This window comes from Martes martes, assembly GCF_963455335.1.
Source record: "Martes martes genome assembly, chromosome: 10".
In the NCBI taxonomy this organism is placed as follows: Eukaryota; Metazoa; Chordata; class Mammalia; order Carnivora; family Mustelidae; genus Martes; species Martes martes.
Window position 1 is genome coordinate 42,863,933 of NC_137898.1, and position 17,555 is coordinate 42,881,487.

Below are 17,555 nucleotides of genomic sequence, written 5' to 3' on the forward strand. Positions count from 1 at the left end.
TCTTAACTTCTCCATCTTCGGAGTCTCACGGTCCTGGTCTGTATAATGGGCCTGACACCGCCCTCTTTACTCCTCACATGGAATCTTCAGAGGCCCAAGGGGCACAAACACGGATATATTTTGCCAGTTGCAACCTCCTTTACAATGTAAATAGTTACTGTTACTATTCACAGTTTAGAAGGTTTTCTCAGTGATAGAAGAGGTGGCTACAAACCCCAGGCCTGTGGATTTCAGGAAAACTGACTCAGCACTTTTCCCCAAAGGACAGTTCAGAGCATTCATCCTCTAACGCTCTAAGCTCAGATTATTTGGTTGGAAGAGAGCGTTCTGGGGGACCAGTCCTTTGAAATTCAATCGTAAATCATAATAGGTTCCATTTTTTTTTGAGATTTCAGTTTTTTCCCAGCTGAGTCCCAAGATCAGAACCTGTTATGTCACATTTTCCACTTCTAGCCCCTATGAAAGGTTTCTGGGTAAGGCCGGCGAAGTAGGGAAGAAGCTAACCTTAAGTTGTTCCGCCCATGATTTCCTCATCCATCCAACATTTTCCAAATACCTTCTAGAAACTAGAACAAGCAGGACTATATCTTTTGAACTATTCTTTCAGAATGGATGGCTCTGAGTCATCCTCTCCAGGGATTTCAGAGTTGACCAAGAGACCAATAGTGCCTCAAACCACAGAGCTAAAGGGAAGCCGGGTCCCCTTCTGCCAGTGTTCGGGCCTTCTGGAGAGACAGTCAACCAACACCCGCAGTGATGGGGCACACACTCCCTCACTTTGTCAGACACTTGCTAAAAGTTGCTCCCTATCTTTGGCCACCATCTGCCTCCAAGTAATTCTCTCTCACTGTGCAAGGGTCTGTCCTCTGGAGCCATCCAGAGAGATATACCCCTCTCCAACACCACTAGTAATGTGTCAGCTCTGAGACCTCCCTTCCCAAGACTAGACTGCCCATGTTAGAGGGATGGGGTGATACAGACAAAAATGCATGGCTCTAGGCATCAGAAGGAAAGGCTTAAGTTCAAATCCCAGTTCAACAACTCATTAGCTACATAACTTTGGGAAATTTACTTCACCTCTCTGAACTTTATTGTCTTATCTTTAAAACAAATAATTATCAATACCTCTCTGGATTGTTATAAGAATTTGAACTAACATACAGAAAGTGTTCACACATGGTAGGCATTCAACAAGTAGTAGTCTTTATTTGGCAAGATGCATTCATATTTAAAATATTTATTGAGGCGCTTTCCTGGGTACTGTCCAAAAGAGACCAAAAAGAGAATGGGGTTTTGGTGTCAAAGACCTGGGTTCTAATCCAAGCTCTACCATTTACCAATCCCATGACCTTAGACAATGGACTGACTGAGTCTCATCATCTTATCCCTGCACAGGTATTCCTAAACCTTACCTGTCTCATCTCTATGAAGGGGTGTTGTGGGGATTAAAGGAGATGATGCCCACCAAGCACTGAGCCCAGCACTTGGTTCAGCATGAGGGCTCAAAAAGTGACCACCATATTGAAAGAGTCAGGGATATTGAATATATGATGGAGTTAATGCAGGGCTCAGCTCAAGCATGGCAATGGATATTTTCTTGTATGGAATTTAAAGTAATCTTCTCTAATTTTATGGTTCCTAACAATGAACTCTGGACTGCTTCCTCTTTCCACTAATTTTCTTAGGGGGATAGATTCTTGAATATACAGGGACAAAGTCCTTTAGCTTTGTTGTGTTGTTGACACCCATGGGAAACTTCTATATAAGGCTGAAAACACTGCCGCTTAGCCAGACATAGTCCTAGCCATGTCTCTGACTCCGAAGAATTTCATTACATTAAGGTATGAGTGGCTGGTAGCTGAAGGTTTCCAGAGAGAAGGCTCCCAACATGCAGTGAGAAGTATGGTGACAAATTCTAGCCACCTTTGAGATTAGAAGGGGTCAGGGTATAGCACCAGCTACAGCTTCTGCTCAGAGCAGGGAAACTAAGGCGGAAGATCAGTCATGTAGGCGGGGACAACATAAGGGAAGGGAATGGGTAGGAGGAGAAAACTCAATAAGCACCAGGGCTCTCTGGGCTGCAAGCAAGGACGGCATCAGGATCTCTGAGACCATCCCCTGGAGGGAAGGGGTCATGCCTAGCTTGGGATCTGCTCAGGGCTTAGTCTGCCGCTTCGGGTCTCTGTGGGGCTGAGAAAGGCAGCAGCTGAGAGAGATCACTACTAATCCTTGTCTTTCCATTTGAGTCACTGGGCCCAGGAAGAAACAAGTGGAGGAGAAAGGAACAGGTTTGATTTAGTTGCCATTTCAGAATATCCATGCAAAGTGCCCATCCTAGCAATGTTCACCATGGTGGCTACAGTGAATAATTCTGTATTGCATCCTTGAAAGCTGCTAAGACAGTAGATCTTAAAATTCTTCATCACACACACACAGAAGGTATAACTATGTAGGGTGATGGATGTTAACTAGCTTTACTGTGGTGACATTTTAGAATACATACAAACATTGAATCATTAGGTTGTACACCTAAAACTAGTATAATGTTGCATGTCAATTATATGCCAATAAAAATATTTCTGAAAAAGTGCTTATCCTACTTCTGTTTTAGTGATATGATAAAGGAAAGCTGTTGTTCTCAGCCTCTATCAGTCACCTGGGGTCTTACAAACATGCAGATTGTGATTCTGTGGATCTGGATGGAGCCCCAAATTCTGCATGTCTGAGATGTTCTCAGGTGATGCTGAAGCTGCTCTGAAACTCTCTGCCCAGGAAACACGCCAAAATGTTAGGGGAAAAAATATTTTAGAAAATGCTTTTCACTCAATGGTAGAGACTTCAAGGAAGGGGACCCTGGGGCCAAGAGTGATGCTAGGCTGCAGTCCAAGTGGATACTTGGGAAAGGAAGTGATCACATCTTCTAGGGAATTCTACACAGTCCTGTCATCTAGACCTGTTATGCATAGAACTTTGCTAGGAAGGGGAGGGTGACACTTGACACTAGTTCTTGTACCTGTGCAGGGTGGGGAGTCAAATTGAATACCCCTCCCCATAAAGCCAGGACTCAGGAAGGCCTATACCATGAGAAAAAGGGTGATCGATATAAATAAAAACAAAGAGAAGTGGCTATGTCAGCCCCGATTTGGAGCATCTGGGAAAAAAGGTCCCTGAGATTTTAGAGCTTCTGGATAACCCTTGTGTGATGTGAGAGTTTGAAATGACACTGGTAGCATGGTCTTAAAACCCCCAAATGATCATTTAAATCTGAAGTGGACCCCGGTCCGTTATCGGTATGTCCCAATCCCCACCGAAGCAGTCACAAAGTCCTCCCTGCAGGCATGCTCCTCAAATCAGGCCATAGGGACTTATAAGATTTCTAAAAATAGGGGTTTACAGTCAACAGCTCAATACATACAGGGAAACAGACCGCCGTGAGTGTGAGGCAACAGAAATAGCAAACCTGAGAATCGGGCCCTCAAAGACTTCAGATACTGGGATATAGAATATAAAACGATTATACTTAATTTGTTTAAAAACATAAAAGAATAAAAAGTGATGAAGAGCGAGAGACCACAGTTGTCCCCCCTCATCCACGGTTTTGGTTTCCACGGTTATAGTGGTCTGTGGTCGGCCGTGGTGGGGGAGCAGACAATGCTTTCCACGCCGGGTCAGGTCAGTGGGCACCTAACACGACGTCATGAGGCCTACGCCGTCGTCACCTCCTTCATCTCATCACGTAGGCATTTTAACATCACATCATCATAAGAAGAGAGAGCTGAGTACGGTACAAGATATTTTGAAAGAGAGAGACAACAGTCACACAACTTTTATTACTGTATAGTGTTATGATTGTTCTATTTTATTATTATTGTTATTAATCTCTTACCATGCCCAGTTTATAAATTGAACTTTATCATAAGTATGTAGGTATATATAGGAAAAACATAGTATATATAGAGTTCAATACTATCCACAGTTTCAGGCATCCACTGGGGGTCTTGGGATGTGTCACCCACAGATAAGGGAGGGGACTACTGTATAAAAATGAACAGGTAGATTTGAAAAAATTATCAAAATGCGTGCTAATGATAAATCAGTATTCCTAGCTTCCTATATTAAAGCCAACACACTTCCTATTAGAAAAGCATTGGCAGGGGGGCTCCTGGGTAGCTCAGTGGGTTAAGCCTCTGCCTTCGGTTCAGGTCGTGATCTCAGGGTCCTGGGATCGAGCCCCACATCGGACTCTCTGCTCAGCAGGGAGCCTGCTTACCCCCCTCTCTCTGTCTGCCTCTCTGCCTACTTGTGATCTCTCTCTCTGTCAAATAAATAAATAAAATCATAAAAAAAAGAAAAGAAAAGAAAAGCATTTGGAACTTTGTCCCATCCCTAACCATTAAACCCCTTGTCCATTGCTGCCCAGTGTTGCTGCAGGGAACGTTATAAAAAATATCATCCCTCTGCCTGGCTCATCTTCTTGTGCTACTTCTCCCAGCTCTGGAGTGCTCTGGCTTTCTTCTCCAGTTCCCAGTTCCTGGCTCTCCTCCTTATTTAGGTGACATATCCAGACCCTCCCCTCTCACTGGCACCTGAGTACCTGTTTTACGATGGCACCCTCACTCTAAGTGTGAGGGGGTCTTGGGTATGACCGTGTCAGCAGTGGTTATAACCATGCCCCATTCTACCAAGGTTTACAAAGCACCTTTCATGTCTGCTAGAGCACGGTCAACCCCAGACAGAGGAGACAGGCTCAGAGTTACTGTCATTCAGCTAGAAAGCTACAGAACCAGAATTCCAAACAGGACTCACGGCCATGCCTCCACCACGGCCCAGTGCTTGTTCTAGTCCAAGGTTACATCCAAGGTTAGAGCAATAATCAATAACCAACCAGCTCTTTCTGTTCCTTTATTATGGTAAACCCTTACCAGCCTTCCTCAAACTGAATTGACATCTTCTTGGTCTTACCCAGTTGATTGGGAAATCTCTGGGTCATTGCCAAATGCAGGCTTATGCTCAAGGAAATGTTAACTTATGTTCCATATGTCTGAAAATAATCCATCTCTGGTTATAGTCAGTAGAGACATAAGTAGAGGTTCTTTCCAACAAAATTCACCCTAAGCACAACAGAGGGGAAAGACAGGGTCCCCAGACATCTCCCCTCCTACTGTCTCAAGGTAATATCTTCAAGTCCAACAGAGAAACATTTTTAACTCTCAAGAACTTGAAAAACCACAAAACATGTGTGCTTAGGTGTCTCAGTCAGCTAAACACCTGCCTTTATAAATAGATAAAATTCTAAAAAAATTAAAAAAGGCACCAGACTCTTGATTTTGTCTGAGCTCATGATCTCAGTGTCCTGAGATCAAGCCCCATGTCAGGATCCACACTGGGCCTGAAGCCTACTTAAGATTCTCTCTCTCCTGGGACGCCTGGGTGGCTCAGTCGGTTGAGTGACTGACTTGGTTTCAGGTTGTGATCTCGGGGCCTGACTTGGTTTCAGGTTGTGATCTCGGGGCCGTGAGGTTGAGCCCTGAGCAAGTTCCAGGCTCAGTGTGGAGCCTGCTTGAGATTCTCTCTCTACCCCTTCCCCTGCTCATGCTCTCCCTCTAAATAAATAATCTCTTAAAAAAAAAAAATCTCTCTCTCCCTCTCTACCGCTCCCCCCCTCCCGCCAAAAAAGAAAAACCATAAATCATGACTGTACATGGTGGGCCCAATAGGAGAACGGGTCAGCAAAGGCCTGGCTCACAGGGCATCTAGGTGTCCTTGCAAAGGTTCCTAGATGTGTTGGAAATCTTTTATGCCCCACTTCACATATCCTAGGCTCACCTTTTAAATTAGCCATTGCTGTGGCGACCAGCTGTACCCGAGCTGCACAGAATAGCTCTTGCTTTCTGACAGCTACTACTCTGTGATCCTGGGTAATGCCTTAACCTCTCTGTGCCCAGGTTCCTCCTCTGGAAAGGGGGGATGAAAATGGCACATACTTCATATGGTTGTAGTGAGGATAATATGAGTTAATAAATGCAAAGTAGGTATAATAGTGCCTGGCACAAAGTCAGAATTACAAAAAAGATCAACATTACTATTATTATAAGTATTATCATTATTTCATATTTATTCTGACTGTATCTAGGGCTGGGTGCCAGAAGAAGAAGACTGGGCTTCTTAGCTCTCAGTTTGCCAAGTTGGAGTCTGACTTGCCATGGACGGGTGTTCACTAGAGCCCTCGGGCCTCAGGGGTGGGAGGAGTGGGGCAGAAAGGGTAAGAATCCCATTCACGGAAGGCGCAGAGTCTCAGAGAATTCTTACGACAAATCAGGGAGAAGGTGCTCATATTACCTATTTTTTTGATATGATGAAACCAAGGTTTAGAGAGGTTGGTGAGGTCACATGGCCAGGAGTGGCTCATCAGGCTTGAGTCCCTGAGCCTGGGCCTGGTTCTTGGGGCCACCATGTTAGGCTGCAGAGGTGGTAAAGGGAAGCGCATGTTTCTATTGTTACCTGATCGATACTGTCCAGGAAGAAGAGGGAGGTAGCAGAGACGTGCCTCCCAGCCCCCTGAACCTGCTCACAAATGCCCCAGGGGATCATCTGTCAGAGCTGTGAGAGGAAGGGGGGGGGCCTGAGCACTGTTTCCCTAAAGTACAACTAGGTGGCTGGGCTCCAGGTGAAGCGGGAGGGGCGTAGGGGGTCTGTTGGAAGTAGCTCTGGGCCAGGAGTCAGGACCTGGATTTTAGGCCTGGCTCCCTGGGCAAATTCTAGCTCCCAATCCAGGGCCTGCCAGGCCATGGGAGTTCCATGATTATTGGTGAACAAATGAATGAATGAGCCAATGAATGAATAACAAGGTCCCAGCTCTCAGAGTTTCCAATCTGGAGGACGCACTCATAAGCCTCCGCAGAGAGCAGCATGTGCTGTGTCAGGCTTGTAGGGAGAGCACAGGGGCTGTGGAGTCAGCCCCGGGGAAAGTGCCCCTGAGGACTGGGATGTATTCCAAAAGAGGGAACTTGACTGGGCCAAAAGGATAAGGGGGCTTCCAGGAGGCAGAGAAGGGGGAAGAACACAGAGCATGAGGCCTGCTTGCACAGAGGCTTAGAGGGAGGGGCAGCTTAGTATCTGAAAGATCCTTGTGTACTGTTCTAGCCCTTTCCCTCCGTTCTCCCGAAGTGGAACTCCAAACTGTACGGTTATCTGTAAACTGGCCCAGCTCCCCAGCACGGGTTTTCTAAAGTCTGGCCTCGTTCAAGGAGCTGTTTAAAACAGAGATCTGTTAGCTCCCAAGGCCCAAGGTTCGACTCTACCCAGCAACTATAACAAGGCCTAGGACCAACCCAGCCCTCAGGGAAGTCTGGGCCTGCACCTCTGTCCTCTTCCTTGGCTCCCCACTCCCCTACCATGGTGTTTACATATCGCTTCCCCACTCCCTGGCAGCAAGGCCCCACTACCTCTGCCTGCTCCTACCTGGCCGAGTGCCACTGCCTCTCCCCACTCCACCCTGGCCAAACACTGGCAGAGGAAGCTGGAGAAAACCAAACCAGCAGGCCTCACCAGGTGACCGCCCGGCTGTAAGGAGCCCAGGAAGAAGACGGCGACATGGAGGTCACTGGGGTTCCCCGAAGCCAGAAAGACTTGGAGAGGAACTGCTCTCTGCTGGAAGGTAAAGAGCAGGGAGTCTGACCCTTTTAGCTCCCTGACTAACGTTCCTGTGAGAGTGAAGAGAATTAAGTAGCCATCATGGGTCTTTGTGTCTTTATAGCGCTTTATGGTTCACAGTCCGCGCTTACACGAGGTATCTACTCTAACAGAGACACAGCAGCAGGAGTGGAAACAGAGTTCACCTGCTGTCACACAGCGGCAGGTGGAAGGGCCCCGTCCAGGCCACAGCTCCGGCCGTGGGACTCGCAGTGGCTGACGTGTGCAGAGTAGCTTCAGACCCTGCTGGCCTGGGGCACTTGGATGTCAGGACCAAGCCTCAGAGGCTTTGTGGGATTCCAGGGAAGGAATGGGCTAATAAAGGTGATGACCGTCATGAGCACGTTCTTGACAATCATAGAGCTTTTACCACACGCTAAGCACTCACTGGTGTCTTTGAGTACCTCACGACAGCTCTATAGGCAGCCATCACCATTTCACTGAGGTAACTGAGGGTTAGTGAGATTAAGCAAATTAACTGTCAGTAAGGTTCAGTTAATTAGTAACCCTGTCAGAACCAGGATTTGAGACCAGGAATCATCATTCCAAACTTTGATTTCACAGACACTGCGCTACACTGCCACCAGTGAATAACCATCCAGAAATAACATGGCTCCCCTTCACTCGCCCACTTTAAGTGGGACCTCTTCCCAAACTTCACTGACTGGGCCCCCTGCTGGCCAGCCATGGGTTACATGATCCCCACAATAATCATTGACTACCACCTAGTGGCACTACATGGAATGCCACATTTCTATCCTTGCATTGGATTTTTGTGATGTTCACACCTTATCCCCAGTGCCTGCAACAGTACCTGGCACAAAGTAGACATTCAATAAATATTTGTTGAATGAACTCAAGTGATTCTTAGAGGAAAAATAAATTTTTCTTTTCAACTAGGAAAACTAGAGCTTTGGTTGTCCCAACTTTTTTATTCCTAGAAGCTTCCCAGGCCCATGTTTTATGTTCCCTGACAGCTGATCTGAAGAAACAAAGAATCAGATGGCGAAGAAGCTGGCTCTCCTCAGTCAGATGAAGGTGGCGGCACGCTTCCCTGATCCTTCCAGCTACTCAAAGCCCTAAACTCCTATCTCCATGAGGCCCTGACTTTCTGGGGAACTAGATCTTGTTTGAGCAAGAGCAGTCTGACCTAACAAGGCAACAGAATGGAAAGGAAAGAATTCAATAAGCCTTTACTTTCCTTCTCCTCTACTTCCCATAGAGAATCAGCTCTGAGCTTCCTTGAAGCAGGAGGTCCTTCCTGGAGCTCCTGACTCTGAAATGAACTCTTGGTCCTCTGGCTGGAGAAAGCCCTGTAGACAAGGCTGCCTGATTTGGTGTTATCAAGAGCCTGAGAAGCCATGTGATTTCCTATGCAAGGACTATGAACGACCATAACTGGATGAGAAAAGCTCAGCACTCTCACAAGGGAGTTTCCTACTTCTGGTCCTCCCCTGCTCTCCCCAGACTGACTTCTCTTTCCTGCTCTGAAGTCTTGTGACTGCTCTTCCCCCCAATCCAGCCAGTTCAGATTAATCTTGATCCATTTCCTCCCGCAGCCCCTGTTGGGGCCACTGGAAGTCAGCCATCATTCTGATGACGCAGCCATGGTCTTCCATCGTGGTCATGAAGACCCAAGAGATCAGTGGTGCCCACTTTCCAGTGGGGTTTTTATAGAACGGATCCTATAACCCAGTGACTTTTCTGTCCCCACTGCCAGATCCAGCTTATTCTGCTTCCACACTCCTGGACTCCACTGTGATTCTCTAGGTCACAGTGGTCTGCTCCCCCATTTCTTCAAAACACTGCTCCCCGACTTGTACGGTGATGAATACTGAATCTAAGTCAACTACAGATGACTTCCATTTCCCACAAGGACTGGGCTTCTTTTTTTTTTTTTTTAAGATTTTATTTATTTATTTGACAGACAGAGATCACAAGTAGGCAGAGAGGCATGGGGATCATGACCTGAGCCAAAGGCAGAGGCTTTTTTTTTTTTTTTCTTTTCAGCATAACAGTATTCATTGTTTTTGCACCACATCCAGTGCTCCATGCAATTCGTGCCCTCCTTAATACCCACCATCTGGCTCCCCCAACCTCCCACCCTCCGCCCCTTCAAAACCCTCAGGTTGTTTTTCAGAGTCCATAGTCTCTCATGGTTCACCTCCCCTTCCAATTTCCCTCAACTCCCTTCTCCTCTCCATCTCCCCATGTCCTCCATGTTATTTGTTATGCTCCACAAATAAGTGAAACCATATGATAATTGACTCTCTCTGCTTGACTTATTTCACTCAGCATAATCTCTTCCAGTCCCATCCATGTTGCTACAAAAGTTGGGTATTCATCCTTTCTGATGGAGGCATAATACTCCATAGTGTATATGGACCACATCTTCCTTATCCATTCGAAGGACTGGGCTTCTTAAATATTGTGTTAAGTTTTAAAGCGGACTACCCTGTCAAATATTCTTTGTCTCCATTTTGCTTTGTTCTTCTATACCCAGGTCTTTCTCACAGTTAGTTAGGCCTTAAAATTCTCTGCCTAGAAGGCCTTCACCATCCTCACTTTTCCAAGTCATTTGTTCAATCACTAAGTCACTCATGCTTGCAGACACAAGTGCATATGCTTAAAATTTTTCTTTTGCTGAGCATTGGGTAAGGCATTGTCCCAGGCACTGGGACTCAAAGACATGGTTATTATTCTCAAAGCACTCACAGCACAATAGGAGAGAAATATGTCCTCAGATGCTTAAAGTACTATGTGATCAATGTTTTCATATGGATATATTTGTGGCTGCACAAACAAAAGATAGGTCCAAATTAAATTAGTTTTAGCAGAAATAGACATTTTTGGTTCAAACAGCTGAGATTCAGCAAGACGACATGGCTCCAGGCATAGTGGGATTCAGAGTTCAGACTATACCATCAGGATGCAACCCCCCCCCCCACCCCGCCTCAGATCCTGGCCTTGGTTTTATTGCATGCGCTTGGCTTTCGGCTGCTGGTGATATCCACATGGAGTAGAATGAGAAGAATGAGAAGAAGAGGTTCAGATACAGCGATGAGCCACACCCTCTCAAAATTATAACTGCAAATTCACATAATAAAATTAGCTACACATACATTCTCACATACACTTTTACACACACACACACACACCCCACGCAACAAAACTATACTTTATAGGGACTTCCTAAATGACTAAATGACCTAAATGACTAAATGACTCTAATGAAAAGAATTTGTAACACAAAATTTTGGGTCATGGAGGACACCTAGACTCATGAGTATATCACAGGGATGGAAAGGGGTGCCTCTGGGAACCATTAAGGACCTGATGAGAGTCACTTTGGGATCAAGTTCGGCCTTGGGAGAGAGCCCTGTTTGAGGTCTCCCTTCTCTTTGGTACAGAACAGATCCAAAGCGGGGGTGAGGGAGGGCACAGGAGGAAGAGAGGCCTCCACAGGCACCAGTCTTAAAACTTAGTTTTAGACTCATCGCAGCTGGAAAGCATCTCATTTTACAGAGAAGGAACAGAGACCAGATTCCACGATTAATTATTAAATTGGAAATATACTATACATTACAAAACAGTGTATTGGATATATTGTGTGCATATACCAAAGTATTTGTGCAATTGCTTCCATTGTAGAAGTATGACTAGAGATTTATATTTTCATTTATATTCTATCTACTCTCCCTGTGACAGCCTGAGGGATGTTTCTAAAGCACAGAGCTGATAAAGTTTCTTCCTTTAATGGAATCCCCTCTGCAAATATGAAGGAGATTCATATTTCGTATTCGGCTTCTAGAAGACAGAACTTTGGGACAAACCGAAGGTCAGAAATCAGAAAGTTGGGACCTCCAAAGACTAAACCTTTAATGTATTTCTCACTAGTGAGAAATAAACTACCAAGAAATTGCTTAATCGAGCTTGGCTCTGCGTGAAGAAACCTTCTCTCTCTGGAGAATTTGTAGCCACAAGTCAGTATCACGTTGTGGTCCTAACACTTCAAATGACAGATGAGATCTCTGGTGACATCCTGAAAAATGAATAATGCTGGGAAGGTCCCCCAGGTAACTCGCAAAAGAAAAAAAAAAAGGCCTCTCTGAAGGAGCTCAGCTGTAATTCAGGCCTCAGAGGATTCCCACAGATAAAGTCCCAGCGAAAGGGAGCAACTCAGGACGCCTGGGTGGTTCAGTCGGTTAAGCATCTGCCTTTGGCTCAGGTCATGATCCCAGGGTCCTGAGATGGAACCCAGCATTGAGCTCCCTACTCAGCAGGGAGTCTGCTTCTCCCTCTACCTGCTGTTCCCCACCCCACCCCGCTCATGTGCACTCCCTCTCTCTCTTTGACAAATAAATAAATAAAATCTTAAAAAAAAAAAAAAAGTGAGCTACTCATAGTCAAAAATCACAAACACAGAAAGTAAAAAGGCACTGTGTGAAAGTGATAGAAGACACAATGGGCAGTAAAATCAGACATACATAGACTTCAGCACTGGAATTATTGGAGAAGTATAACATGGCCATGCCCAATAAGGTTAAAGACATAAAAGAGAATTGACAGTGTGAGGCAGCAACAAGAGATAAATCTCAAGTAGAACACCTAGAAATTAGGGACGCCTGGGTGGTTTAGTTGGTTAAGTGATGGCCTTGACTCAGGTCATGATCCCAGGGTCTTGGGATCGAGTCCCACATCGAGCTTCTTGCTCAGCGGGAAGCCTGCTTCTCCTTCTGCATCTGCCCCTCTCCCTGCTTGTGCACTCACTCTCTCTCTGTCTCTCTCTCTGACAGATAAATAAGTAAATATATCTTTTTAAAAAAGAACTTCCAGAAATTAATACCATAAAAAGTAAATTTAAAATTCAGTGGATGGATTTAACAGATTAGACACAGTGCAAAGAGACTAGTCACCTAGAAGGTGCATCTATAGAAATTACCCAGAAAGCTAACCAGGACACAAAGAGATGGAAAATAAGAAAGAACTTAAATGGTATGGAAAAATAGGAAAAGAAACTTTAATGTATATTGAATTAGACTTCCGGAAAGAGATAGTAAAAAAAAAAAAAAATCATGGTAAGAATTAGCAAGTATATAGGACTTACTATGAGTTCCTCTTCTAAGCTGTTACATAATTAATCCATTAATCTTCACAACAAAGCTATAGTTTTGGGTCAATGAATAAGTGAGTAAAAAAGTTTTTCTGATTGTTTTAAATACTTCACAGTGAAGTTTTTAAAGGGGATGGCAAGAAATTCAATTTGGCCACAGCATGGGCACATGAGAGGAAGTCATAGGAGCTAAGGCCAAAAATACTAGCTATCTCTAGCTGATCTGAAAATAAGCTAGCTAACAAATATTGTGATGTAGAGGGAGAACGGTGACAATGTGTGCAGTGCACTAAATTCCTTATCTTTTTTTTTAAAGATTCTATTTATTTGACAGAGAAAGAGATCACAAGTAGGCATAGAGGCAGGCAGAGGTGGGGGGAAGCAGGCTCCCCACTGAGCAGAGAGCCCAATGCGGGGCTTGATCCCAGGACCCTGAGATCATGACCTGAGCCGAAGGCAGAGGCTTAACCTACTGAGCCACCCAGGCGCCCCTAAATTGCTTATCTTTTATAAGGAAACTCAATACTCCCTGCTGTTGTTATTGACAAATCAGAAGCAGAACTGTAGTGTTGTTATACAAAGTCATAATATTAGCATCTGGAAGAATTTAGAATGGAAACTGGAAGTACTGGTTGCTATTGAGAAATGAGAGTAAGCGAGACCTCGTGTTTCACTTTATACACTCCGGCATCATTTGAAATAAAACCAATGTGTATATATTGCTTCTGTGATTAAATTTAAAAAGATCAAGTGAGCCAAGACATGCAGGGCCTTGAACACCAAGCCGGGCCTTGAACATCCAGCCGGACTTTGACGTCAAGCCAACAATTCTTTAGCTATGGAAGCTCACGCAGCTTGGTGGATGTTTTACTGCCCAGGCTCACGGAGGGCAACAAAAGGCCCTAGGACAGCCATTCCTCACAGGAAGGGGGACCGGATGGGGTAGGACGGGGAGAGGTCAAGATAAGTGACTGGAGTCAGGGCACATGAAAACATCTCGTGAAGTTTCTTGCTTGACACATCTCCAGGATTTCATTTGCTGGTGCCCTTTGGGCAGGAAATCACAGGGGCTGTCCAGCATCTTGATAAGCCTCAGGCAGTCACCAGATTGCATGCCTGTGGCCTTGGACACCTTGCCATCCACAGAGTAGAGAAGTCCTCTCTGCTATTTCTCAATCTCAGGAAAGCTCTTCCTTTCCTAGTTTCTATCCCCAGCAAGAAGAATGGTGCTCAGGTAAGCATATGATCAAGAGCTATCTTCTTTCAGAGATAGTTCTGTTTTCTTCCTCTTAATCCATCTGCTTGTGAATTCATTTTAAGGGGGATGGGGCGTGCCGGAAGCCAGGGCACCCCACTGCAAATCGGGAGACATGAAACTCCCTCATGGAGGCTTTGGGTGCTGGTGACTTGGACTGTGGGAGAGCCAAACGGCCCCCACCAGGCTCTTGTGACTTCTCTCCTGTCTCCTTATACTCTCTCTCTCCAGTCAAATCTGCAACTAGGGAGAGATGTATTGTGCTCAGGGACCAAGGTGGCATCCTGGCACAACATTCCAAAGCTAAATTGTTTTAATAACATCAGGTTTCACAGATTTGCTTGCTATTCAAAGGTGATTTTTTCACCCTTTGTACCCTTGTATCTGACATTGTCCTAACAGAAAATACAGGGCCCGAACTAATGAGGTTATGGAGGAGAGTAATGAAAGGACAGGTCACACGGGTATGGGCAGAGCTAAAGGAACTCTATAAAGGACGCTAACTGAAGACCCCAGAGACAAGAACTGAAAGGGAAAGGGAAGAAGTTACCAGAACTCAGGAGGGCTGTGGATATAGGGAAGGACCACCAGACAGGGGCGCAGTCATTAGAGTAACACGTCCACTGCTAATTCACAGCCTGGCAGAGAGTGAGAAAGTCACAAACGCCCAATCACCCTCCTCCCACCCCCAGCTCCTGTCCGTGTATCCCTTTCACTGAAAGCAACCAGGAGCCAGAGAGAGGGGGAAACCTTCAATGAGGATGATGAGGACACCCAGAGGAGGGTAGAAAAGATGGAAATGAGATTTGATGGCAAATGGAGAAAATCCACCTCTCTCTCTTTTTTTTTTAAAGATGCTATTTATTTATTTGAGAGAAAGAGAGATAGAATTAGTTGGAGGAAGGACAAGTTGGGGGAAGGATGGAGGGAGAAGCAGACTCCCCACTGAGCAGGGAGCCCAACGAAGGGCTCGATCCCAGGACACTGAGATCACATCCTGAGCCGAAGGCAGCTGCTTAACTGACTGAGCCACCCAGGTGCCCCCAAACCCATCTCCTCTTATAGCCTTCTCACAGCTGGTATTTCCTGGGACTTTCTCTCTCTGTGTGATTGGATCAATTTCTCATGGTACTCCTCAAGATGTATTTGACTGTCTGCACCTTTCTATCTGCTGTCACTCTTTCAGAATAGTCTCTCATTATCATCATAAATGCCTTGAGAATGGGGGCGCCTGAGTGGTTCAGTTGGTTAAGCGTCTGCCTTTAGCTCAGGGCATTATCCAAGGGTCCCGGATGCAGCCCTGTGTCCTCCCTGCTCAGCGGAGAGCCTGCTTCTCCTTCTCCCTCTGCCCCCCCCCCACCCTTGCTTGTGTGTACTCTCTCCTTCTCTCTTTCAAATAAATAAATAAAGTCTTTAAAAAAAAAATAAATGCTTTGAGAATGAAACGTAGTTTTGTGAGGGGTTTTTTGTTTTTTTTAGGGTGGTGTACACACATACTCGTAAATATTTTAAGTTTGTTATTTTGACTGCTCTAGAAAGAAAGCCATTGTAAGTGTGACTTAGACTGTGTCCCTCGCAATAGAGTAGGACATTAGGGGGACACACTAATGGCCAGGAGGAAAGTATCTCCTGTCCTCATAAAGCCGACATGCTTGGACATTTCTGGCCAAGAGGTTTGGCCATACTCATACCAGTCATTGCAACAGGTCACATTCTCTTCATGACCCTAAATCATGACTTCCTTCATGGTAGGTGGACCACCTTTAGTCACTGAGATTGTCCACAGGTCATGGCAGGGTGTTCCAACTTCCTGGCCCCTAAGAGGAATTCTCAGTCCCAGACAGAAGGAATCCCGAGCTCAGGGTCCTGCTGTCACCACACATAACCTGTGCAAACTTTTTCCCTATTGCATCCTAAAGACCTGACATGGTCTGGGAGGTTAAAAAGAGGTGTGTGAACCCTGGAATATTCCCACATTAGTATAAGGTCGGTGTTGCTGTAGAGAGAGTCCTAGCGTTAGCGTCAGAGACAACTGGTCTGAATCCAGGTTCCAGAACTCCAAAGCAGTGCAGTGTTTGGTGAGTATCTTAACTTTTGCAAGCCTCCTTTTCCCTCCTCTGTAACATGGAGACAGTAATCCCCCAGTAGCAGGCTGGCCCTGAGGACCAGTGAGCCTCCAGCAGGTGCTCCGTCTTGTTTGTGTTCCCAGGAATACCAGTGGAGGGTTTCTGAGCCTCGATCCCACCACCCCAGCCTGGGAGAGCACACTCACACCGGTGAATGGAAGTGACCACGCCTTTCTGCAGACTTTCCCCGTGGAGATCCTGATCGTGTCCTTGCTGAGCCTCACCTTTGCCCTCGGTGGGCTGGTGGGAAACCTGATCGTGCTGTGGCTCCTGGGCTTCCGCGTACGGAGGAACACCTTCTCTGTCTACATCCTCAACCTGGCAGGAGCCGACTTCCTCTTCCTCTCCTTCCAGGTTGTCTATTCCGTGGTGACGCTTTTCAACTTCCATTCCGTGTCCCTTTCCATCCCCAGGTTTTTCGTCATCGCTTGGACCTTTGCCTACATCGCAAGCCTGAGCCTTCTCAGTGCTATTAGCACAGAGCGCTGTCTGTCAGTCCTGTGTCCCATCTGGTACCGCTGCCACCGCCCAAGACACACATCAGCTATGACGTGTGCCCTGCTCTGGGCCCTCTCCTTGCTGCTGAGCATCCTGGAAGGGGAGTACTGTGGCTTCCTGTTTCAGGGTTTCGACGACAATTGGTGTCGGGCGTTTGATTTCATTGCTGCCACCTGGCTGATTTTCTTATTTGTGCTTCTCTCTGGGTCCAGCCTGGCCCTGCTCAGCCGATTGCTGTGTGGCCGCCATCGGCTGCAGCTGACCAGGCTGTATGTGACCGTGGCGCTCACGGTGCTGGTCTTCCTCCTCTGTGGCCTGCCCTTTGGCATCCACTGGTTCCTCTTACACTGGATTCTGATAGAGTCCTCGGATACGGTCCTCAAGGATCTTTATCTGGTTGCTGTTCTCCTGTCCTGCATCAACAGCTGTGTCAACCCCATCATTTACTTCTTCGTTGGCTCCTGTAGACAGCGGTGGGCTCAGCGGCACAGGACCCTCAAGATGGTCCTCCAGAGGGCTCTGCAGGACGTATCAGGAGGGGATGAGAGTGAAGCCAGCCTTCCTCAGGAAACTCTGGAGATGGCGGGAAGCAGCGTGGTGTTCTGAGTCAGTCTGTCTCCCTCAGACAAATGTGGCTTTGAGAGCCAACTCTCTCCCCATCAGTTTGGGAGGTTTTCTTGACTTCTCTCAGACTCTGGGTGCCCTGGTCTTAAAGCCTTCAAGTTTTAAGATAAAGCTGAAGGTTGAGATAACAATCCCCCTCGTGAGGACTGAGACAGCGCCTGTCAGGCAGACACTGAAGTCTGGCGCCTCAAGAACAGCCTCCCCCAGGACCGTCACACCATCCCCAGCTTTGCCAACTCTCGGGTCC

At 46.3% G+C, this 17,555-nt stretch overlaps 1 protein-coding gene across 1 annotated transcript; it reads left to right on the forward strand.

The window, feature by feature from the left end:
• Nucleotides 1-7,593: 7,593 nt before the first annotated feature.
• Nucleotides 7,594-17,290, forward strand: MRGPRX2 (MAS related GPR family member X2; the record flags this gene model as incomplete). Its single annotated transcript, XM_080816286.1, has 3 exons — nucleotides 7,594-7,657; nucleotides 7,757-7,922; nucleotides 16,270-17,290. The coding sequence occupies 3 exons, from the start codon at nucleotides 7,594-7,596 to the stop codon at nucleotides 17,288-17,290; spliced, it is 1,251 nt and encodes a 416-aa protein (XP_080672412.1).
• Between the last annotated feature and the right edge of the window lie 265 nt (nucleotides 17,291-17,555).